Source organism: Cyprinus carpio, chromosome A2 (genome assembly GCF_018340385.1).
Source record: "Cyprinus carpio isolate SPL01 chromosome A2, ASM1834038v1, whole genome shotgun sequence".
In the NCBI taxonomy this organism is placed as follows: Eukaryota; Metazoa; Chordata; class Actinopteri; order Cypriniformes; family Cyprinidae; genus Cyprinus; species Cyprinus carpio.
In genome coordinates, this window is record NC_056573.1 from 15,566,644 (window position 1) to 15,592,440 (window position 25,797).

Sequence of the window (25,797 nt, forward strand, 5' to 3'; positions counted from 1 at the left end):
TGTGTTTGTCCCTTTTACTGCAGTTGGTGAGAAGTCTGCTACACAGAAAACAGAAAATTATATATCAGATAGATAGATAGATAGATAGATAGATAGATAGATAGATAGATAGATAGATAGATAGATAGATAGATAGATAGATAGATAGATAGATAGATAGATCAAATGAACTAAACTAGATCAAATGCACTTCATTTGCAATGTGATTGGTGGAAAAATGAGTGAAAAATGATTTCATGATGCCCCCTACCGTGCAATTTTGACACTGCCGTGACATTTGAACACTGTGACCTTGGATATGAACAGCTGAGGGTCAGTGCAGGATTGAGGCACACATGATCGGTGAGCAGTGCACACACAGTTACGCACTCAATTCTAATAATAACATTATTAAACATAATAGGAACAAACATTATTTATTTATTTATTAGCATTTTTGTAGATTTCCTAGATTTTTTTGCTAATAATACTGATATTTTGAATAAGTATCAGTGTTTTTGTCCATATAATGGCAGTCATAAGGGTCCAGTGTTATTTTGGACCCCATTGATTTTCATTGTATGATCAACAACAGTTAAAACATTCTAGAAAATATATTATTTTGTGTTTTACAGTAGAATGACATGAATGTCATTCAGGTTTAGAGTGACGAGGGTGCATAAACAGTGACATAGTTTTTATGTTTGCCTGAACTATCCCTGTTTAACTTGATTCAGTGTTCCAGTTTAATCCTAACATTTTCCCTACTGTACATATTACCATTTGAGCTATATTTGATCATGTAACCTGGCAAACACTGACAAATATCTGACGTGTGAATATGATGAACTGTGATTAAACAGAAACGCTTGGTCTCCACCCACAATGAAGTGCAGAAGATCCAACGCTACAGTATGTATGGTACAGTGCATTCCCATGGGGTCAGCCTTTCCCTTGTGCACACTTGGCTCTGAGAAAAAACCTTTAATAGTAACCCCAGTGTGAAAGCTCAACTCTGCCCTCTTCCCTCAGCACTCTCTCACACCAAGAAACCTCTCTCATGACTAAACATTGGCCTTTGGCATTTTGCAAATTAAGATGGGTCGAGTTGAATGTCTGGTAGTAAAGCAAATCTGTTGGTTCCCAGAAGATCAGTACAACTGTTTGATAATAAGAAATAAATCTTGAGCATCAAATTCAGCATAGTGGAATGATTTGTGAAAGACCACGCTAAAGACTGGAGTAATGATGCCATTACAGAAATAAATTACATTTTTTAAAAAAAGTCAAATATTAAAATAGAAAGTTTTCCTTATTGTAGTAATACTTCACAATATTACTGTTTTACTGTATTTTTGAAAATACATTCAGCCTTGGTGAGCAGAAGAGATTTCTATCACAAACAAAAAATCTTACTGACTCCAAGCTTTGAAACGTATGTTATTTTATTTATTGTGTCTATACAATACATTATAAAATATTTTGAACACAAGACAATTAAGGGTTATTAAGGATTATACAAGTGCAATAATTAAATCAATTTATTCAACAATTCTAAATCCCATAAAGATCAGAAATAGTTCCCAGGACACAAATAAATACCAGTTAAAAATCCTCTTAAAAGTAAATTGAAGCCTGTTTAATATAATACTCAATTTAAGAGCTTAATTAATGCATATAAACTCAATGTTTGTCTCAGAGAGATAAGAATTAATATCACTCAATTGAGTTAAAGTCATAGATTGTATAAAAATATAAAAAATTAAATAACAGATGGCCACCAGAGGGAATACTAACCACTTCTGAGAGAATAAATCAAGAACGCTTGCTCTTTCATCCATCAGGTCAAGATCAAACACTATATAAGAATTATTTCGATAATCAGTAACAAAACTGACTCTAATCTTCATTTATTTTATAATAACGCTTATGGTGATGGTGATGATTACGCAAATAACGACAGTAACTGCATTAATTAACAATAAACAGTACAGTACAATAAAATGGAATAATTCTCATTCTCGAAAATAATCGTCGTAGTGCTTTAATGTAATTATCAAACATAATTAATTTGGATAATTAGGACGTCTGCGGATTTATTTTTATTTAACAATTACATATCTGTGGTTGTAAATAAAATCGCCCCTTTGACACACAACACAGACAGCTGTGAGGGGAACTTGTAAACTGTGAGGCGCTGGGTTCAGGTGTAGGCTACTACAAGCCACAGATTCTCGGAATCATCCTCCTGCACAACTCAATGTGCATCGAAGCTCCGCCCGGAATAAGTCCGCGATGGCAAGTAGTTCCATGTGTGACTCGTTTTCATTAAATAACGTCATATCTTTTTTCATTGCTGCATACATTGTCAGTGCATTGACGTGTGTTACTAGAATAACTAACAAGAAACGTTTGTGTTCTGTTCATCTTTCTACGCAGTGCACATTTGGCGGGAACGGCGCATGAATATCTAGAGTAAGGGAGGGGGAAAACAATCCGTAGTATTAAAACCCGCGGGAGCAGCTGTTCGAAATCTTGCAGTAAATGACAAGCAGCCGCTCGGGTGCCGCAGTCGCAGAAGTAAGCAGGTTGAGCGGCGCGACCCACTCCCACTTTGGACTTACATTCACTTAATAGTTCACACAAACTGACATCTGACCATATTGTCAGTTTTCATTCAGTTTCACCACGGCTACGGTAAGTCTGTCTAAACTAAGATTTATTCTCATTCTTTACGTTTTTATCTATTTATATATTTGGCGAACTATTGGTCATTATCCATTTGGACCATAAGATTAAGACTATATATTCTTAGAATTTAGATATTTTGATTTAAGTTTACATGACTTGTGTTCTGTATTAATACGTAACACGTTTAGTAAGTTGATGAGTTTGTAAGACAGCTACACAGTTCAGGCTTAAGATGATTTTAACCATAATATATTCTTCACAGGCATCCACCATGCCGCTGAATTCAAGTATGGCGAGTAAAAATTATGATTACGACTACGACTCCTACCAGCCCTATTTCTATTTCGACAACGAGGATGAGGATTTCTATAACCACCAGCACGGACAGCCACCGGCGCCCAGTGAGGATATATGGAAGAAATTTGAACTGCTCCCCACTCCGCCGCTCTCCCCGAGCCGGCGTCCCTCGCTGTCAGACCCCTTCCCCTCCACGGCCGACCAGCTGGAAATGGTTTCGGAGTTTCTCGGGGACGACGTGGTCAACCACAGCTTTATTTGCGACGCGGACTACTCCCAGTCTTTTCTGAAGTCGATTATCATTCAGGACTGTATGTGGAGCGGTTTCTCCGCCGCGGCTAAGCTGGAGAAGGTGGTGTCGGAGAGATTAGCGTCGCTGCAGGCGGCGAGGAAAGAGTCTTCCAGGAGCGACTCTGTGGAAAGCTGTCGGTCCAGCCCTAACGTCAGCTACCTTCAGGACATGAGCACCCCTGCCTCACAGTGCATTGACCCGTCAGTAGTGTTTCCTTTTTCGTTGACTGACAGCTCAAAACCGTGTAAACCGTCATCCACACCGATTTCCACAACACTGCCACTGGATACTCCACCAAACAGTGGGAGTAGCTGCAGCAGCAGTGACAGTGACTCCGGTGAGTAACAGACTGCTTTTTAATGCTGATTAATGTACTCGTTTGACTGGTCAGCTTATACTTTTAAATAAGGTTCGGTTTATAAGCTGTAATTGTTGCTGTGTATTTTTTATTTTTTTTTAACAAAATGATCTGGTGGTTAAAGCGTTAATCCTAGATTGTAGCGTCAACTGCGTAAAGTGTCGCACACGCCCACTGCACGCCATGCTACGCCAAATTGTCTACTATGAAGAAGCAGAGCTGAAACTTACCTTTTTTGTTTTTTAATCAATATAGATGACGAAGAGGAGGAGGAAATCGATGTTGTCACGGTGGAAAAGAGAAGGTCTGTGAGAAAGCCTGACGGAAACGCAACGCATCAAAGCCCCGTTGTCCTCAAGCGGTGTCACGTTAATATTCACCAACACAATTACGCCGCCCCCCCATCCACGCGGAGTGAGCAGCCTGCGGTCAAGCGGATTAAATACGAGAGTCCCATCCGGGTGTTTAAACAAATTAACCACAACCGAAAATGCGATAGTGCCAGGTCTTCAGACTCTGAGGATAACGACAAACGCAGGACTCATAACGTGCTCGAGCGGCAGCGGCGGAACGAGCTCAAGCTCAGTTTCTTCGCGCTGAGAGACGTGATTCCTGACGTGGCGAACAACGAGAAAGCTGCCAAAGTGGTGATACTCAAGAAGGCGACGGAGTGCATAGCGACCATTCGAGAAGATGAACAAAGACTTATCTCACTTAAAGAGCAATTAAATAGAAAGTGTGAACATTTGAAACAGAGACTTGAGCAGCTAAGCAGTTCTTAAGTTGCTTGGACTTAATTTATGGACTGAACTTGTTTTAAGCATCCTTGTATGGTCACGTCAATACAAGGTCTAGAGGGTGTGGCAAGTAGTGAGCAATCTGACATCGATTTATACAATAACACTGCCTCAGTTTGAACGTAATGGAGGTTAGATTTATTTGTATTTAATTTTATTTTTATTAATGAAATGGTCTGTGGTTCTGCTTACTGTTGGCCTTAACTTAATGTTTTGTTTTTGTAAGTTTTGTACATACTGCACATATGTATTCAAGATACTGTTGATTTCTGAATCATAAAATGCATTTCTCTATAAAACAGTGTTTTTTGGCTAATCCTGTCTTCAATGTGACTCATTACTTTTTGCCTATTACAGTCTCATGATGACCAGCCTTCAATTAGGTAATCCATTAAGAAGATACAGGCATGCATTCATTTGATGTTTAATGGATTTGGCATCCTTTCAGTCTACTTAAGTTTTACATATAATTTACGTTGGCAATGCCATCATCTGTTTGTAACTTTAGGATGACTAATGCTTGTGTCAGAATAACATTCTCTACTTACAAGCATTGGAGCCAGTGCCTTATGTAAAGCCACTTAGACTCATACATCCCATTGATTTTGTTTTAGATAACTGCATTTTATTCTACAAGAATATTAAGATGAGATTGTCTGATTTTAAGAGTACCTAATGAGAGTAATTAATTTCTCTATAAATTTTACTATAAAACTGCTGCCTTAATATGTCATGAAATGCATTATTATTGGCATTTAACTTTGTAAGAAGAGCTCTGATGCACCTGCTGCACAAAAAGATGCCACCTTTCCTTCAGTAGAGCAGTTTAGAAGACCATGCTGGCATAGGGAGTCTCAAAAGGAGAGCAGCTTATTCTTTCCATCACCTTCAACTCACAAATGCCATGTTTACTAAAAGTTGAAGAAGGGTTTGGTAGATGACATACAGTACATGCTCCTTTTCATACTCCGTTTTTAATCTTTTTATCTGATGTTATTTTCTCTTGTTGTGCTGCTAAGATTGTGGAAACAATACTGGATGGATGAGGACAAAATCACAGACTAAATATTTGCTGTGTGCCTTTTTTTGGGGGGGTTGCAAATTTGGCTTGGCTTCACAGACAGGGTTTACATTAAGCCAGGCTTAGGCTATGGTTCAATTAGAACATTTAAGTATCTTTTATAAACTTGCCTTAGAAAATTTTTTTTTTACTGGTGTGCATCTTGAGACATATCAATAGTACTAACATATTTTAAGATATGTCAGTGCAAGTTTCTTACAGTTAAAAGATAACAGACATGAATTTTAGTCTAGGACTAGGCTTAAGCCTTGTCTGTGAAACCGGGGATATAAATATTACATTCTTTATGCCAGGGAAGTGTTTTTATGACCAAACCTGGATCCACGTGGATAAACTCCCAAAAAAGGAAGTTCAAGAGTCCTGAATAAGTGAAATCTAACACACACACACAGACAGACAGCCTCTTCTTGTCGTCTTCTCTTCTTCTTGACAGGTTGTCATTTAGGGTAAAGGTTTTAGTGTCAAGCACTGTGGTATTTACAATCACTGTTAGCATGATAATGAAGCTAAATAGTTTATTTAGGGTAAAATTACGAGCCACGAGTTAAATTATAATTGTTTTGTAGAGTAATAGATGAAGTTGTCGAGCGGTGACGTCAAGCCCTGATCAGACTATGCAAAGCGCCCGATAATGCGCGTGCTGCTGTGAGCACATGGAGGAGAGAAGACGTACACTTAGCAGCCTGGCTAATGTAGCCTGTGGGTCGCAAAATATTTGGAAATGATCAACATTTCAGATCTGGAAAGCGGACTGGGTTGCCTAAGGCGTCCAACGTGGTAAGATTCTTATCCATTGTTGCGTTTAAGGTGTATCCAGTAGTTTTGAAACAAAATCTTAGCTTTAGCAAAACAGTCTGCTCATGTTGTTTTTACCACAGGTGCAAGTATTTAATTCCGTTTCATAAGCAGTAATCAATATCGATTTGAATGAGGAAGTCGAAACAATTTGTTTTAAAGCATTATTATTAATTTTAATTATTAACGTTTGTTTTATTCTACATTAATTTGGGCAATGAACTTTGCACGTTTATAAACACTGATTTATTCTGATTTGTCAAAGCGTTTTCTCACTTGCAGTTTTTAAAAAACTTTATGTTGGCATGACATTAATGTGATTGATATTCATAGTTTTTATGTGACCTATAGAAAATATTCAGCTGATGACAACTTTAGTGTCTAGTTGTGTCTGTCCTCTAGAATTGGCAATGAAAGCTATTACAGTGAACTGTCTACTTTTTTGTTAAAAGAAACAGTTCGCTAAAAGGTTACAATATTATCCTGTCAAAATGTAGATTTCTTTCATGTGCATATTTTATAAATTAAAATTATTTTTTTGTGCAAGCCAGCAAGCAGGTCCGTTGATATGATTTATGGTATGATGCATTAAATGTACCATTTATTGACTTTACCAGAAAAAGGTATTTATTATGTCCTAATCTGAAGGTCTTGTCATTGTCACTGTGTAAGCAGTGCCTGTCTTACTTTGTTGGTACAGTGTGTTGACGGAGTTCATAAATTATTTTTTAAGGCACTCGGCCTATCATTGGAGTTAGGACTACCCTGTAAGAGATTTATGATCTAGAGTACGGTGGTGGATGGTCATAAGGAGGTTTCCTCTACAGTTATGTAATGTCAAAATAAGTCACAATCAGTCTTTTTGGTGCTAACATTGAAAGAATGGGAGAAAGTAAAATCCTACATATGCAAATAATACAGCGACTATAGGACAGACGTTTCAAACCTGTATGCATTTCTTTCTTCTGTGGAACACAAAAATGTTTTTGTCCATGCAGTAAAAGTCTAGAAACATGTTGCTGTGTTGTTTTGGACCCCATTGTCTTTCATTGGGACAAAAGCTATTGAAACATTCTTCATAATATCTTCTTTTGTGTTCTGCATAAGAAAGAAAGTCATAGACATTTAAAAGGACAAGAGGATGATGTACAGTACTACAGTAAGTGACAGAATTTTTATTTTTGTGTAAACTTTACCTTCCAGTTGTCCTGTAGGACTGTAGCAGCTGGTGGAGCACACAGAAATGATTGCTGCAGCAACATGGCTGAATTAGCTTTGATTAGATGAGCGTGAATGTTGAACTGAATGCGCTGGATGGCACTTTGTTGAAGTTAATGATCCAGAAACAGAGCTGGCTGGTTGTTCTCCCATATGGGAACACAAGTTAGTGCTTACTGTTTGGTTAAGACTGGGCATCACAATTCTATCTGATCCCATTATAGAGCCTCATTTATGGGTTTCCAAGAGTTGAATGGACATTATTGTGATATAGTGGTTTGCATAAGCTGAAGCTCAAACCTGATCTGAAAATGATTAATATTGAGGGTTATAGACTAAAATGACTAGAAAGCCATTAGGTAAAATGGCATTTTAATACATAGGAGCTAAATGACTTTTATTAGATGACAAAATACAGATTTATTAAGTATAGATAGTTGCTCAGAAGTGATTTAGTTCTCTTTTCATACTGTCACTCTAGTGACCATCCTAATTGTATTTCTGTCATTACTGTTTTGTACAGTACAATTTTTGCTATACAATAGCCAGTAATATTTTTGTGTAATATTGGATATTTTAGTGAATAATTTTATTTAGAATGCCATTTGTTACAGCAGAATAGTTTTGAATTTATATCTTTAATTAGAAGTAACGGTTCCCGGTTCATTTAGAATCATACATAACCAAAAATTGATTCATGGTTCAGTGAGAGGGTTTAGTTACAGCCATAAATGATTCACCACTTCTTTATAAGTCAGTTTCGTGTCTTTTTTTACTAACACACTAAAAAGAACCAATTCATAAGAGTAGTAAGCAAATACGTTCGTAACCATTTCAGTTGCAGTATGGAAGCCTGTATGGTAAAATATTAATACTAAACACGAAAGCACATCTGCATCCAAATATAGCATACTTCCCTGCTACATAGTAGGTGAAAAACAGTGAACAGAGTAGCATGTCCGAATTCACAGTATTCATAAAACAGAAGGCAGAAAGTCACCAGATGACCTACTATGTCTGGCAAGATTTTGAAGTGGCGTCTGATGGACACTTTACTATCCCTCGAGGCTGCGGGAGATGGCAGTGAAGTGACAACGCAACTGACGCTAGTAGGTAACATGACAATGACAGCATGACGGATGTAGTACATCTGGATTACATTCACAATACACACATTCATACTATACAGGAACAGGGTTGAAGAACTCTGATACCCACTCAGAGAGTGTGCATTTCTAGATGCAGCCTCGCTTTTTTATTCCCGCCCTCAGTGATTAAAACCAGAAACGCTGTGATTCTTGCAGGCGCGGTTGTACAATGCTTTGCTCTGACTCATAGATGGGGTATGCACAGAATGTTTTTCATTAAATATTAAAGATTAATACGTTTTTTTCTTTTACAAACTCCAAGTTATTCATTTAAAAAATGGTTCACCCTAACAGCAGACATCTATTGTGACATCACAATGGAAACATTATTTTCATCTGTACTGAAAGTCTGGCTGCAGTTAGGTTGGTCACTCAACCATGGCCTGAACTCATGTTCTCTTTCATTTACATAACCAGACACTGTGTGTTTGTCTCAATAACAAAGCCCAGAGAAATCTTTTTTTTTAAACTCTTTGTGCCCCTGTGGAGTGACTGAGTTGTAATTGCCTGTTGCGGTCTGTCCAGTTTTGGCACTGAGCATTTAAACGATGAATGTGAGGCCAATATGCTGCTAATGTCACTGAGAATCATCCTGTCCTTCTCACACTGGGGGTCATCCGGGGCACTGGAAGCCTCCCAAATACTGAGAGTCCTTCTCTCACTGGTGGTGAGTGAGGGGGATTTGATGTCTCTCTATTTGTTAGAGAAGAAGCTCTGCTCTCTCTCTCTGTGATATTGCAGCATGCGCACTGGCCAAGCCTCAGCTGTTATGTGTTATGTTACGTGGTTTGTAAAATACTGAGAGAAGAAGCTCTGTTCTCCACTCTCTCTCTGTTCTGATATTGCAGGGCATGCAGTGGCTAAACCTTAAAAGGGATGAAATAAAAAAGATTGTCACTAATCTTCAGTAGCATTTTTTTCCACCATACCAGAGGCAGCGATATGTTTTTTAAAGGCCATGTGTAAAATTGAGTGCATCAAAAGAATGAGAAGAAATAAGGGCTGTCATTATGTCAAGTTATGCAGAGATTCAACCGTTATGTTTTATTGTTTTGTGGTTTGTAAAAGATGTCCAGGACTGGAGTAGATGTCACTCACCCATCGAAACAGAGTAAACATAGTTCATCGGGATCCACAAATGGGTCACAGATCTTGCAACATTTCTTTTGATGGGTAAGTAAAAAGTATTTCGCAGTATGTTTAATTTTTTTGGGAGTATTAATTGGGAGTATTAATTGGGAAATAAAGTGTAGTTAAAATTATAAAGGTTGTTAGTGTCATGGATGGACTGGCTCATCAACATAAAAAAGATTGTCACCTGGCATGTCTTTTTGAACCCCCGAGAGAGAGAGCAGCCCCACGGCCCACCACCATACCAGTTTTTTGTTTTTTAAGATTTTTGATTTTTTTTTTTTTTTTTTGATTTTGCTTTTGATGCCTGCATTTATTTGATCCAAAATACAGCAAAAATCAGTAATATTGTGAAATATTTTTGCAAAATGTTAAAATAACTCTTTTTCTATTTGAATATGTTTATTTTAAAATGGAGGCAAAACGTCCTTTAGGCTTCGGCTTGGCTCTAGCGATTTGTGAAAAGCTGAGACTATTTTCTCGTTTGTAGCATCATTACTCCAGTCACATGATCCTTCAGAAATTATGACTTGATTTTTTTTTCAAATATTCTGATTGCTTTTGCTGCTGCATTTATTTGAAAAAATCAGTAATATTGTGAAATTATTACTCTTATTATTTGAATATTATTTAAAATGTAAAACAGCGATTTCAAAGCTGAGTAGATCATTTTTTTTCAGAAATTATTCAAATATTGATTTGGCTATAAAGCTCAGAAGAAAACAGCTGAGCATTTTTAGAACAGCATTTATCTGAAATATCATATTTTTTGTAACATTATAATTGTATTTTTTGGTAATTTTGATGAGTTTTTGGCATATTTGAGAAATAAAAGAATCAATTTCTATAATTTCCCCCCTTAATTAATGAATTAATTCATTAATTATACTGACTCCAAGCTTTTGAATGGTATACGTATAATGTTGCAAAAGCTTTTTATTTCTGATAAATGCTGATCGTTGGATCTTTCTATTGGATCTTTTATTACTGTCCAAAAATTTTTGACTGGTAGTGGGTGTAAAGTATGTAGCATATGTGACTTGGCCAAAACATTGCGGGGGGCGAATTTATGTTTCATTAAAAAGTGTTTACGTATTCTACACTCATGGCCCGTGCACACATTAGGATAAGTTAGATGCCTGCCTCCGTTGCGAGTCCCTATTAAGCACTTTACTGATTCAGCTACTCTCTTCTCCTCCTCCTGCCTGGCTGTTTGGCCCGCATCACTCACCGCAGAGCAAGCCTGTTGTTGATAAAGCTGCTGTGAAAACGTGGGAAAAGCCGACGAGGAACAAGTTGGGGTGATGCGATCTTTATATAGGCAGAGCAAAATACTTCATTGCTCCATCAGATGTCACATATTTTATCACTAAGCCTTTTACGAGCAATTTATGGATTAGATAGCAGCTCCTAGAGTCTAGGTTCGCTCGTCATATCTGATTGAAGCAATAGCTGTGGCGAAGTGAGCGGCCTTCCTTTTCATGTTATGGGGATGAGACTCAATGTCTTGGGCTCTTCCGCACAAGCTCTTCGTGTCCCCAGGGAGGCTTGAATTGCTCTGGCCGGCTCATGTAAACGAGAGGAGATAGCTGGCCATCTGGAGAATACAATACGATCACCACTGGTTCCTGCCCATCATCCCCCCGCTAGCACATCTCCCTTGGCCTTAACACATGTTTAGTGGCATGTTAGTCATCAGCTGTCATATATTTTATCTTATTTTCTTTTGTTCATTCATACGTGGCTATTATAAACCACACTCGAATGTGGAACGAGAGAGCTCAGTAACTTTGTGTGTATGTTGAAGTGTATGTTTGAGTGTTGTGGTGTGTCCATGTGTATTTGTAATTGTTAGAGGAGTATCGTGTTCTCCTGCACACAACACAAGGATGTATAGACATATCGCAGCCAGACACAATGAATTATTCAACCGGGCTCATACTGTGTGCTGGTTGGACAATGCAAACAGAACCCACACAACCAATGTGAAACTTCATATTCAAAAAAATCAATTTCTATATATAATGTAAGCTCATTCTTTGTTCTCATATAACATCTGGAGGAATAAGAGGAACCAGTAAATGATACAGAGGAAATAAAGCTTTTTTTAATTGCGGGCAGCACATGTGATCGTCTTTAAATATTTTCAGATTAATGTCCAGTATTAAAATAATATATATTATTATTTTGTCTAAATAAATTAAAACTTTAAATAATAAAAAATAAAATCAGTCACTTTAAATGCTACAAGTGAGCCAGGTTGTCACCACAACATTATAATGTACAGTATGAATTTGTTAAAGATTTGTTAAAGACAGGTTTAATAAATTATCAGTGTTTAAAATTAACTTAAGTGAGTGTTAGATGAGTGCAAAACAGTGTAGTATTTTTCTAGTATTAATAATATACTATTATAGTATTTATCCATGTTTTTATTTTATTTTTACTTTTAATTTTAGTTAAGGTTTCAGCAATTTAGTCGTTTTCAAATTTAGTTTGTTTTTTATTTTATTTTAATATTATTTTATTTCAGTTAATGAAATTTTTTTTAATAGTATTTGTTAATGATGACAACTCTGCGGTAAAGGTAATGAGCATGTTCAATTAAATTTCCAGTGTCGTCTGATACTAAATTTAAAAATTCTTATAACGGCAGTTAACTGAATTACTGCCAGTATATTTTGCGACCCTGATTGTTTTGGTATTGAATTTGAAGTAGTTTTACAGTGGCTCAGCTGTGACTTTGTTTGAAAAAAATTTTTGTTGACGAAATAGAGCAAAATCAGGCAATAGTGTTGTAGTAAGACAATATAAGTCACTTAATACTAGCTTATTTATCAGTATCACATTTGCAAACTCCCTTAATAATCATTAAAAGCTGTCATTTACCTTCATCGCAGTCTCACAAAAACACAAATATTTTTGCTATGCTGAGTGATTATTTTATTTTTTTATTTTTTTGAATTTGTTTGTTATAATGAGAGGATTCGTGAGCTTGCATAACTCTGCACTGAACAAAACTCCTGTATTTTGAGAGGTGGGTGGATTCTGATTAAGAAGGAATCAACATATGTCTGTGATGCATTACTTTACAATGCAAAAACATGTTGTAAGTAGAAGCCTTTGAAGCTCCTCTGAGCGCAAACTAGGGCTACAACAAACAATTATTTTGATAATCGATTAATCAAATGATTATTAGTACAATTAATCGACTAATCACAGATTATTTCACTGATTACACTGTTGCCAGTAAGTTACTGTAAGAAGAAGTGAAGTGACATACAGCCAAGTATGGTGACCCATATTCAGAATTTGTGCTCTGCATTTAACACATCCAAAGTGCACACACACAGCAGTGAACACACACACACCATGAACACACACCCGGAGCAGTGGGCAGCCATTTATGCTGCGGTGCCCAGGGAGCAGTTGGGGGTTCGATGCCTTGCTTAAGGGCACCTCAGTCGTGGTATTGCTGGCCCCAGACTCAAACCCACAACCTTAGGGTTAGGAGTCAAACTCTCTAACCACAAGGCCACTTACTTCTTGTAATTAAGATTTACAGTAGCAAACTGTATTTGGTTTACAGTTGCAAACTGTACTTTTTACAGTAAATTACAGTAATAAATCAAATTCATCAGTATACTACTGTAATTAATTCATTTTAATATATTTCATTAGATTTTATAATTTTTATATAGAATTCTAATTTTACCTTACATAGGTACTACTGGTATTCAATTAAAACAGACAATAATTACAAAATATAAAATTCTTTATTTAAAACATTGCATGTATAATACTTATAAATACAGTCTTCCAATGCTGGAACAGTGCATCTTCATTTCTCCTGTCTTAGGACATTTTGCAGTGCATTATGTTGTATCATCTGGATTTCTCCTAACAAAGAATCTTTAGGCAACAGAAACATAATGGGGAAATAAGATAAGCCGCCAAAGAATACATAGCCATCTGCAAAACCCAGGTGCTGCTCCAAAACGTGGCCAAGACCTTTGCTCACCATCCACTTTGTTAGTGTCAGAAATGTCTTCTCTGAAAAACAAGTAGAAATGGCACACTTTTAAAAGGCAAACCCCATGTAGAATACACACATCTTTCAAAACCATAAATGTTCTCTTACCATGAATTATCATTCTCAGTGAGGTTGGCCTGCTCATGTCTTTCTTGATGCTTCATTAGAGTTGCCTTTAAAACACAAATACAAAAAATGCAGTAAATCTTGAATTTTATTAAAAACTATAACAAACAAATTCTAAAACTAGAAAGGCAGCTAGCCATAAAACTTGCTTAACCTAGCTAACAAACGATTTTATTTTCTCAATAGGCTACTGGCCAACATTAACTACCAACACCTGAACAAAATTTCACATTAGTTAACTTAATTTTAATATAAGGTAACTGTTGCTCGTGAAAAGTCATTTTAATTTGGTAATTCAATAAGCTGACAGAAGTCGTTTGAAACGACTGCACAGTTTACCATAGTACAATTTGTTACCGCTATGTGTACGGGTAAACTGGTGTGCAAAAATATTGACACAAACACACAGACAAACGTACGTATATTTTTTTACCTTGCTTACTGGTCTTATTCTCTCGTAAGGTGCATCGACACATAGCCAAGATGTACTCCGGAACTCCTCCACTGTCACGGGTTCATCCCTGGGCAAAACCCGTGGCGCTGCCACGATGCTTCCGTGTCTTCCTCCACAGTCAGGGGAGGCTCGTGAAGCGGAGCCAGGTGAAAGTATAAATCCCCCTTCAGACGCGAGTGGCGCGACGCAGCACGACTCGACAAAAGACAATATAGAACCCATTATACTATCTACAGTGGATGCGGACCGTAAAGTGATGCCCCGGTATATTTCTGACGTACAGATGTACTCCAAGCGCTCGCGCTGTTTCTGACACAAAGGACAAATGGATTTTCCAATCATTACAAGCAATGTAACATCCAGTGTAGTCAGTCCCAAGCTGTTGTGGCGTAGTAGACACGATGTAAGTCAAATCTTGTCAATCCAAATGTGAGAAATGAGGAAAATAAAGCAACCTCAACAGAATGGCGCCAAAGAATACAGAATACTGCAAATACAGTAGTATATAGCAATTTAAAAAAATACAGTAAATCACTGTATGTGGGGTTTGACGTCACAGAAAATTCCTATGATGAAAAGGGTATTACAGTTGTTTACTGTAAAGTGTATTTGCAGTATTATACTGGGTGATATACAGTAAATAACTAGAAATTACAGAAATGTCTAACAGTGTAGCCCATTCAAGACTTGGGACTTCTCTGATATCCTTTGACAGCTCTTTGGTCTTGCCCATGGTGGTGGGAGAGGTTGGAATGGAAGATATAAATTGCGTGGACAGGTGGCTTATACAACTAATATTAGGAGTAATATATAGGGTTTAATTCATAGTATGTAAACATAAGTATGATTGTAATAGTTCTGTAAGTAGGTAATCTCTCTAAGCAGCGAAATCAGACTATCATAGGATACTCAAGCTAATAGGTTGATTTTTTTTCCTTTGGGTCATTGGAAGCAAATTTCATGGCGTATTTTCCCTCCTTTGTTAAATCATATATTCATATGAGACCCTTAATTGAATATAAATAGTGTTTGATGTATTCTGTAAATGTGGATGCTGTGGATTACTGAATGCCGTTTCTGCCAGAGCTTCAGCCATAATGACTTTATTTAATTTTGAGGCTTGAAAAGAAGGAACTAGCTCTCTGTTCATTACAGTGCCTTGAGGACTGATTCAGCCTGACTGATTCTGGAGCCTTTCTCAATCACTCACCCTCTCTCTCTCTCTCTCTCTCTCTCTCTCTCTCTCTCTCTCTCTCTCTCTCTCTCTCTCTCTCTCTCTCTCAATTAGTCTGCAGAGGAGTCAAAGTGAATAGGACGAGCCAAAGTGCTTTACAAATTGATTTAAACTGCTAAGAAAGCGTCTCACATGTGTTATGTTTTGAATCCAGAAGACATCCTTCTCAAACAGCTGAGCTGACTTTGGTTTTTGAATGAAGAAAAATCCATCTGGGTCATCTATTCCAGGTGTGGCATCTGTTTCATGTGAGGAATGATTTGTAGTTGATCATGTGAAGATTCTGTCCTTCATTCCATGTACACTTTCACAGGGCCGACTGCCTCCACAGTCCCATACAGGCTTTTCCTGGAAGTGAGACTTGAAGATTACTTCCATTAGTCTTCTTGGATTCAAATTATTTATTTTTTTATTCTTAGAAATGCTTTTGGGAGTCTTGTTTTGCCACATGTCACAGACCCACATGTCCTCATGGATTTCATCTATGCGTTCTTAAAGCTGATATTGCTGCTGTGTTGGCCAGCAGCCAGCTCTCTGCATAAAGTCAAAGTTGAGTATGTTTGTGCTTTTAAACAGAAAAAAAGTCCATGGAGACACTCCTCTTCCAAGTAGGGCTCTTGAAAGCAGATATTTAGACCACAAATTATGAAATCAGGCATTTTTTCCTGATCTTCCAAGTTATTAATCCCTCAAAGTTATTCCAGCTCTACTGTAAGTCATCTTAGAAGCCATTGCAGGCAGAGAAAGTTTGTGTGGGTTTACTGATTAGCAGATAAAATGGAAAAAAAGATTTAACAGTATGTTTATTTTATTCCGTGTAACTTTTAGTTTCTGTTATTTATTATTCAGATTTTGGTGTCAAATGTGAAAATTAAAAAAATGTATTTAATTTTTTTTTTTTTAATGATGGTGTGCTGTGAAAGTTAACCTTCTGAATTATTTTTACTTTAGCAGTAAGTAGGAAAATACTACATAATTCATAGTAAATATTTCCAGATAAGAATTATTTAATTTAACAAGTATGTTGTTTTCCTATTATAATGATGAATATTTTTCTCACACATTATAAATGGATTTTGTACATGAACAAATATTTTGCCTTTATATTTTTGTGAGTCACTTAAGGTGTTCGATCATCATATATTTGGGTGAGTCCTTGGAAATGAAATGTTTAAAAAAAAAACTTAGCTGAAGCAATGTACATGTCACTGAGTTTAAATGGAAATGATTGGCTTTCACCATTTTTTTCCTTTACGTTGGTTGTTTTTGCGGGTGGAAAGCCTGATCATCTGCCTTCACACAATATTGGCCCATTGTTAGGAAAGAGAAGGATCTTACAGTTTGGACCAACTCCACTGAGCTTCCAGTAAACATAACATTTTTAGAGTGTCTTTATATCTGTGACTGCCGGTCACCTAAAACATAATAGAGTAATGACTTTTGAATGTCTTCACTAAAAAACAGGAAGGAAAATCAGGAGGTGTTGTGCATAGTGTTATTCCAGTAACTTGGTGTTCTACATAACTTGCCCATCATAGTCATGGCTAAAGCCACAGCACCATCTTGCTTTGTCAGGATCAGGTTGTTTAAAAGGACTGCTTGTATGTCCTACACTGCCAGACTTGCTATGTTATATAATTTAATTGAAACCAGTTAGTGCTTAAAAATAGCCACAGGCCAAAGGAACAGAAACGCCCTCATCCAGAGGAAAAATACGAGACTTTCAATAGTTTTATGGCACTGCCCTTTTCTCTAGTAACAACTCTCTTGAGAGCATCTTTTGAAATGTTAAAGGGTTAGTTCACCCAAAAATGAAAATTATCCTGTGTTTTACTGAGTTTATAGTTCTTGAGAGTATGGTACTGGTACCAGCCTCTCATTGTATGGCACAGCGCAGAGGGCACCTAACCCACACTGACTGCACCTGTACCATCTGCACCAACATTTGACTGCACCAACATTTTTTTTACCACACTGAATTTATCTAAAGGAGATACCATGAAAAAATTGATTCCTGCAACCATTTTTCTGAAACTATGTCTAGCCCCCCCCCCCCCCCCCCCCCCCCCCCCCCCCCCCGCCAAATATAAAAAATATTTACCAACTGTATTGAAAGGTTCTACAAACTATTTTAGTCAGTAAACATACCAATTATAAAACACTAGACAGAAACTTAGACATCATATAAGTGATTTATTTGAGCACTAGAAAAATACAATAAGAATAATTTGAGTAAGAAAAATAAAAAAAGATTTAACTTTGGTATGCCAATTACAGAACATCGTGAGATTGCTAGAAATGCAGCATTTACAATGAATTACAATGAAAATACGTGCTGATGGCCAGTTATAGAGAGACTGTATGCTACAAAACCATGCCGGGTTTTTTATTACCAAGATGCAGTTTCTGAGCGTGAGTTATTCCATAACGGACACAAACAATTCTGTCCCTGAAGAACTGAAATGTAAACAAAGGAATTATCATCCATATTACAACGTTATTGCTTCGTTGGACTAAACGTGCTCCATGAGATGTTGTTCAGTGGACCCTTACCTTTCTAACTAAACCGGGATTTACAGCTGTGGATGTGTTTATGACTCGTTATTACGACGAATCTGGTATGTACTGTGTTTTCATTCTTCATGTTTTTATGTGTACTGCTTACACAAATTTAATTTAATCTATTCATAAATATTGACATGTGCAAACAAGGGGAGTTGAGGACGCCGGCGTCTAGGTGCAGGTTAACAGGTTAAACAATGGCAAGAATTAAAAAGAAATGCAATTTATAAACTTTAGTGATGATGCGACACTGCCTCAATAATGCAAGTGACAATTCCTGTGTTAATTTTTGAGTTTTGAGAGAGAAAGAAAGAGCGTGCGGTGATTCACTGATGCTATTTGTGAAATTATGTCTCACAGAAAGTTTTCAAATAACTTTAAAAGTTATTTAATGAAGAAATATGAATTGTACCTCACCTTCAGCATTATAATTATTTTACTCGCACCGGACTGAGACGGTGTCGCTGCATGTCGTGCCAAACCTCTCACGGCAGGCGCATCATCAGCTTGAGATAATTTTTTAAGATTGCCCTTTTTAGAGACCGGCGATCAAACATCCAAAAACGATTATCGGCCGATAGTGATCGGTAGCCGATCAGTAAGAGTAACCTCTAAATTAAAACGTGCCTCACACGGCTCCGGGGAGTGAATAAAGGCCTCCTGTATCGAATCCATGTGTTTTCTTAAGAAAAATATCCATATTTCAAACGTAATAAACACTTTTCTCTCACTTCCAGTATCTGTCGTACGTGTAAGCCGTTCAGGCGGATGACGTAGGATGTTGGCGTTGCGTAATTAGTGACGAATGTGGAGAGAGAACAAAACAAAACGCCGGTCATGAATTAGAAGCACAAACAAAGGATTTGTAAAGAAAAATGATGATATAAGCCAAGAGGAGACTTTCCCTTTGCTAAACTAAGGAAACTTTCCTTCCTTTGCTTATGTAAACAAACTCGCAAGACTAGCGTATAGCAGAGGTGCACGCGCTGCGCATACGTGCTGCGTCATCTGCCGGAACTCCTTCGATGTATGACAGATACTGGAAGTGAGAGAAGAGTGTTTATTACATTTGAAATATGGATATTTTTCTTATGAAAATGCATGTATTTGCTACAGGAGGCATTTATTCACCCCCAGAGCCATGTGAGGCACGTTTTATTATGGATGCGCGCACTTTATTTGACTTCTTGTGGACTGTTGAACAGAAACACCCACTGACTGCAATGATAGAGCTTGTAATAGCCAGCCCAGGACAATTTTTTTATAGAACTCCAATATGATTCGTCTGTAAGAAGAAAGTCATATACACCTAGGATGCTTTGAGGGTGAGTAAAACACAGGCTAATTTTCATTTTTGGGTGAACTAACCCTTTAAAAATAGATTTGCGTTTCTCATACATCCGTGTTGCCAATTCAGAGTCTGTGAAGTGTGAAATGATCTCATCTTCTTGGGTGGCATTTGCTTGCTTTCTGTTGATTATGAATGAGCTGTCATTCTATCAGTTTGTCTTTTCCTTCATGACACAGTGATTTACTGATCTACCATCTCATGTTCCCTCTCTTTTGCTGAGTCACGGCGTGTATTTAAAGAGCTGCAGTTGGAGACTGGAGTGATATAACTGGATTCGCTTACACCTCGTGAAGAGACTCGCTGCAGTCATATTACAAGTGGAGGATCTAAAGCAGGACAAATGGTGTGGTTAGCTGTGCGTACTCTTATTAGCATGTAGCAAAAACCAAAAAGACCAAACTAGGACAGAGTTGAGAGGCCGGCAGTTCCTATTTTAGATCTGTAGTCTGTAATGTACACATTTAAGCTGCCAGATCTTTTAAAATACTCCTGTTCTCAGCCCAGCCTAGAAATTGGAATCCTGTTCAGTGGCCAGAGATCATCTTGATCAGCTCACCCACTGCTTCTGGTCGGTACGATACCATTATAATGACTCAGTGAAGTGCAAACACTCTTTCTCTCCTCTTCTTTCTTTCTTTACAGTCTTTTAGTTCAATCTGTCTCTTTAAACAATTACATTTTCTCTCTTGGCCCACTTCCTGGAGCACACCAGAGATGACAAGGAGAGCATGAGAGAGAGAGGAATGAAGCTATGCGGCAAGGAAAGCGAAAACCTTCAAAGTTTCTAAATAGTTATTGTGTGTCACCACTAAGTAAGAATGCTTAAACAATCAAGGACTTTGAGATTCCTCGTCTTTGTGAAAAAATTCCTAGGTCCCAACCCAAAAGGCCTTGTGCCAGTGTGGCTTAACGCACGTTTACCATAAACAGGCTGGAATTCTGGCGTCTGTGTGAACAATGCACTGACTTGGCTGCCAAAACCATAACCCTGTGTTTATGACCAATCCCACTTCAGAAACGAGGCTCGGGATCGTGTAATAGCACGACTGGCTTTACAGCTGAGTAATTATGGAATAACTTGGATAAAATTTACCTTTGAAACTCAGTGGCCTCTGAAGGATGTTTACTGTAGATGTAAACTATCTTGTGTGCTGGTTAGAGAGGTCAGTCTGGCCTGAATCAGTGTACTGGGTTCTGCAAGGTATGTCAGAGACTTGGTGTTTTGCTGTGTCCAGTCAGTGTGGGAGTAATGACGCATGGGAGTTTTTACTCAATAATTTAATTCCAGAGAAATGTTTTTTTTCTTGTGACTGTGCGACTATGAAGTACTTCCAGGTCTTGACCACATTACAGTTCCATATCACTCTGCCATTTTATTTGTTATTTTGAAGAGCCTTACAGACTCCAAGAAAAATAGACAATTACAAAGAAAATAAATGAGTATTTATTTGCTTTGTCCCCCTAGACTTAAACCCCATTGAAAATCTGTGGAATAACATGAAGACTGCAGTTCACAAACAGTCACCATCAAGTTTAACTGGACTTGATTAGTTCTGAAAAGAATACTGGGCAAATATTGCAAAGTCTTGAAGTGCAAAGTTAGTAGAGACAGAGACATATCCCAACAGACTAAAGGATGTGATTAAAGCAAAAGGTGGTTCAACAAAATACTGACACAAAGGGGTGATCCTTTTTCCAACTTTAAAAAAAAAAAAATTCTGGCATATTGGTGTTACGTTCCCACTTTCTAGTCTAGAGGCAGCAAAGAAGCATAACAAAAAGTTGCGGGTAGAGAGTGAGAGAATTCCCATCTCCAGGTCTCAGGACAAGCACAAATTAACACACCAGTTTAAAAGTAAAAAGATATACAAGTTTTATTTTAAATAAATCAGTGGGATACAAACATGAGGCTTCAGGAGGGGAAATGGCTAAAATAACTATAACCAAAGAAACACTAACTGAGGACTTGTGAAAATACCTTACCTAGCTTCAAAAGAAAAAGAAAAATACAAACTCTTCCCTTAATCCCTCTCTAGTTAAACACAGGAGAAAACATGGATTCTTAAATTAAAGGGCATCCTCCTCCCTACAAATGATCCCACGATAAAGATAGAACAATGTTGAAAAACACATAATCTTGAAGGTAACTAGCCACACCAGCCAACACGGCACAATAGCAACTAGGGGTTTACTTTAACACTTTCCAACTATTTAATGGCAACTGTTCACACAGAGTTAACATACTCGCATAGAAGTTAGCACACAGCATACCTTCTTTAGTGTTCACACAACCCAACAAGTTACAACATGCACATCGAAAGTGACAAATGCTGGGACCATGACAGTCTCTCAGAGGAAAGCTTTAGGCGCTCTCCCCGTTTGGAAGTTCCTGGGTTTTTATATAGTGCTCCACTCGCACCTTAACGAGCTGGAACACAAATCAGGTGGCACTCCCAAACATGTGACAAGGATAGTAGGAGGAGCAACAGAGAAGCACAAAACAGAAAACATACAGAGACAAGCACTACATCTTACACCAGCAATTGAAAATACACATAGGTCCCTATGGACGTAACATTGGTGTTATATCTTTCACTTGGATGCTATAAGTTGCACTGAGTAAATACAGCTGGATAAAACATGTTTTTTTTTTTTATTTTTTTCAGGTCGCAAAGCAACAAAATGTGATTATTTTATAATGGGGTGATTCTTTTTTTTTTTTTTTTTTTTTTTTTAACCACTTGGGCAATTTAAGACCTTACATTTTTTTTTGACCTGATAAACTCCTTGACTGAGCTATCAGGGTATTTTGGGTCATTGTCTTGTTGCAATATGAAGCACTTTGTGAGGCTTGTGTCATTTTCTTGAACATTAGTAGCCAAGATGTTTTTGTACACTTCTGCATTCATTCTGCTATCATAATCATTTAAGTCATTAATAAAGTTGAGAGAGCCTGTTGCAGAGGCAGCCATGCATGCCCATGCCATGACACCACCTCCTCCATGCTTTACAGATGAGGTTGTATGCTTACGATCATTTGCAGTTCTTTTCATTATAATAGATATATTTCTATATAATAGATCATCTTTGTCTCATCTGTCCATGAAACACTGTTCCAGAACTCTACTGGCTCACCTTTGTGCTTTTTTTGCAAACTTTAATCTTGCCTTTCTGTTTGTGCTGCTGATCAGAGGTTTGAATCTTGCTGTGTAGCTTATGCTGTGGAAGTGATTGTCAGACAACTTTTTTGCAAATTAAGGAATTTTTATTTAAAATTCAGCATTTCCATCACTCGATTCTGATGCGATAATTCAAAATGCACATAAAAGCAGGCTGATGGAAACCCAGCTATTGACATGAGTGGGAGAAGTTCAAAGACAGTGATAATCCCATTGTTAAGGGGATTGTTTTATGTTGATGTTGGGTTTAAAGAATTGGGTCACAGAGGTCTGACAGACTGGAAAAATCATGACACTCTCATCTTGTGTCGAGGGGCGTCACTGAAGGATGTACCATCTATTCCAGCCAATAGAAGAGGAGCTCAGTTGCTTAAGGGCTAATTTTGTTGTTTGCAGCTTAGCATGTGAGTGACTGAGACCAAAGTGAAGAGCTACACTGTCCCAACACCCCTTAGGCCGAGAGGGCACCTGTTGTGCCGGCAGTCCGTTGAGGTCTAATTTATGAAGCACAGCTGTGGCCTGCATCGACTTGTGTTGACCTCTCAACTTTTCTGAACGGCTGTGTGATCTGGACACTTCTGTTACGAGGTGAAAGGATTTCATGGTTCACTTGGGTTCTCTGTCACGTTACTTATATTTAGAATTAGAAGCATTAGCATTAGAAGATGTCATGTCACATGTTTCACAGGTCTTGACATTTCATTTCCCTAGTCCAGTTCATTTTGATGATTTGTATGGAAGTTAATATCATTTGCATCATGCTGTGCTAATTCAACCTCTACTATGTGCTTAACTGAAGATATATGAGACGTAAACAATTCCTACACTGATTTTGTGTGGAAATATGCCTATATAACGATGGTGAAGTGTGTTAAGTTTGGAAAAATGATGAATTAATGGACATTCAAGAGTCTGAGAAAAATCCAAAATTCAGCCAGGTTTGATTTCTTCAATGTGAACCCCATAGACATACTGTACTGGACTATTTAATACAAAACCACTGATATAAAACTAGCAGACAGAGGAAAGGTATAGGAACGGAAGTGTGGGTAATTGAGTTTCCTTCCACTCAGCACTGTTTATACAGGGCTTTTTCTCTTTCATTTCTTGAAAAGACGTCTGTGTGGATTTGTGAGAGATGGTGGAACAGTGATGTGATTGTACAGAGGAAGGTTCGAGCGTCCTTTCTCAGCTAAAAAGAATATTAATGTCCAGGAGCCAACACACATCGAGTCTGTTTATATAAACTCTCTGTTGTCCTTCTGCTCTCTCTCTGTTCTCTCTCTAACTCGCACACAGAGTCTATTCATACAAGCCCTCACACATACACACACACAGACGCTATTTATACAATGTCTCTCTCACTTATGAATTAGCACATGTGCACTTTTTTTTTTTTAACGTAGCATATCAGCACCATTCAGAATTGCATTAAAGGGGTCCTATTATGCTCTTTTACAAAGTCATGATTTTGTTTGGGGGGGGTGGTACTAGAACAGGCTCTCATATTAGGTTATTCGAAAAACACATTATTTTTCACATATTTTACTTTATTACAACACCTCTCTCCCCAGTCTGCCATGAACAGCTCGAATAGTTCCTACATCAAATGAAGTCCCGCCTTCTGAAATACGAAATGTGCTGTGATTGGGTAGCTGGGCCAGTGTGTGCTGGGATTGGCAGCACTCGGCGCCTGGTCAGGAAATGTCATTCACTTACCAGGTCTCCCGCCTGCTGCGAGCTTCAGTGTAAATATTGTGTCAAAATCAAATCAATTTGAGCACGATTTAAACCCAGATGATTGTAACCACTCTAAGTTTCTCTAAGGAAATCTAGCGTGTCTCCGACATAGTGATAACACTCGTCATCTTCTCTAGTGCAGCTCAACCAGGTCTCGTCCTATAACTAAAGTTGAAAAAGTGAAAAAGCATGATAAAATTAAATCTCCTTTAAGATTTGTTCCAATACCTGAATTTAAATTGATGTAGCAAATTGGATGGTAAAATGTAATTCAAATTAAGTGGAATTATTTAGAGAAATTATAAATGTAATCTAATAAATACCTGTATATACATTTATCAATGAAAAAAAAAGTGTGTGTGTACAGTATATACAGTATATGTGTGTATATTTATATACATAGAAATTATATAACTTGTAAAAAATAGTTCTTGATTGATTTATTTAAATTAAATAATTTTATAAATATAAATAATTTATATAAGTATGTATAGTCAAAGTATTATTGTTTTTATTATTTAGCAAATTTAATATACATTATTATTTTACATATAAATAGTTATTAGTCATTGTTTTACATAAATATTGGTGATGATTATCTTTTATGAACCTTTACTAAATTTTATTTACTTTATTTAAATTCATAAAACATTTAACACTGCTAGCTGTGTCTGCTGCATCAGGGAAAGGAGGGTTTGGAGAGTTAGTGAAACAGTTTGTGTGTGTCCGTGTGTGTGTGTGTGTGTGTGTGTGTGTGTGTGTGTGTGTGTGGTTTTAGTAGCCTGCATGTATTAGGTTTCATCAGTGAAAGGCCAGCGGGCCGGCTGAAGGGCCTATAGCTCAGCTGCAGTGATATGTCAGTGGAGTTCAGTCAGATCAAGTCTTTCCTCTCCACAGTGGCGCCAGGCTGCCTTGCCTGGCACACTATAGAACCACTCACTGGAAGAAAGCATGTTTAAATATTTGCTAGGGAAACATATATGGTTATTGTCTCTATAGTGAGACTGTTAACATTGTAAGGGCCGTATTAATAGTGTTTTTCTTTATCAGTCTTGAGGAAGTGAATAAAGGATTTTGGAGTATGGTAAACATTTACATGAACACTCACAATGCATTGTCAAGAATCAGGCGATTGAAATTTTACAATAGCTTGTGTTACGATAGGTTGGTTTTGTTTTTGTTTGTTTGTCCACAGCAGAAACTTTTATCTGTGAGACACAATGTTTTAATCTCTAGTTTGGCTTTACTTTGAACGAACTGATATAGAAAGTTTGTGAAATAATATGCTGACTGACATTTTAAACTGACGTTGTTTTACATGTTTTTACTGT

General features: G+C 37.4%; 1 protein-coding gene across 16 annotated transcripts in view; it reads left to right on the top strand.

Annotated features, from left to right (window-relative positions):
• Nucleotides 1-2,458: 2,458 nt before the first annotated feature.
• The window catches only part of LOC109091772 (transcriptional regulator Myc-B-like), a 49,764-nt gene continuing 26,425 nt past the window's right edge, over nucleotides 2,459-25,797 (top strand). For all 16 annotated transcript variants that reach the window (XM_042775063.1, XM_042775069.1, XM_042775085.1 and 13 more), the window contains exons 1-3: nucleotides 2,459-2,676; nucleotides 2,933-3,596; nucleotides 3,873-6,272. In XM_042775063.1, the coding sequence (XP_042630997.1) occupies nucleotides 2,942-3,596; nucleotides 3,873-4,399 (1,182 nt within the window). In that variant the 5' untranslated portion in view covers nucleotides 2,459-2,676; nucleotides 2,933-2,941 and the 3' untranslated portion in view covers nucleotides 4,400-6,272. The remainder of the gene's footprint in view (nucleotides 2,677-2,932; nucleotides 3,597-3,872; nucleotides 6,273-25,797) is intronic.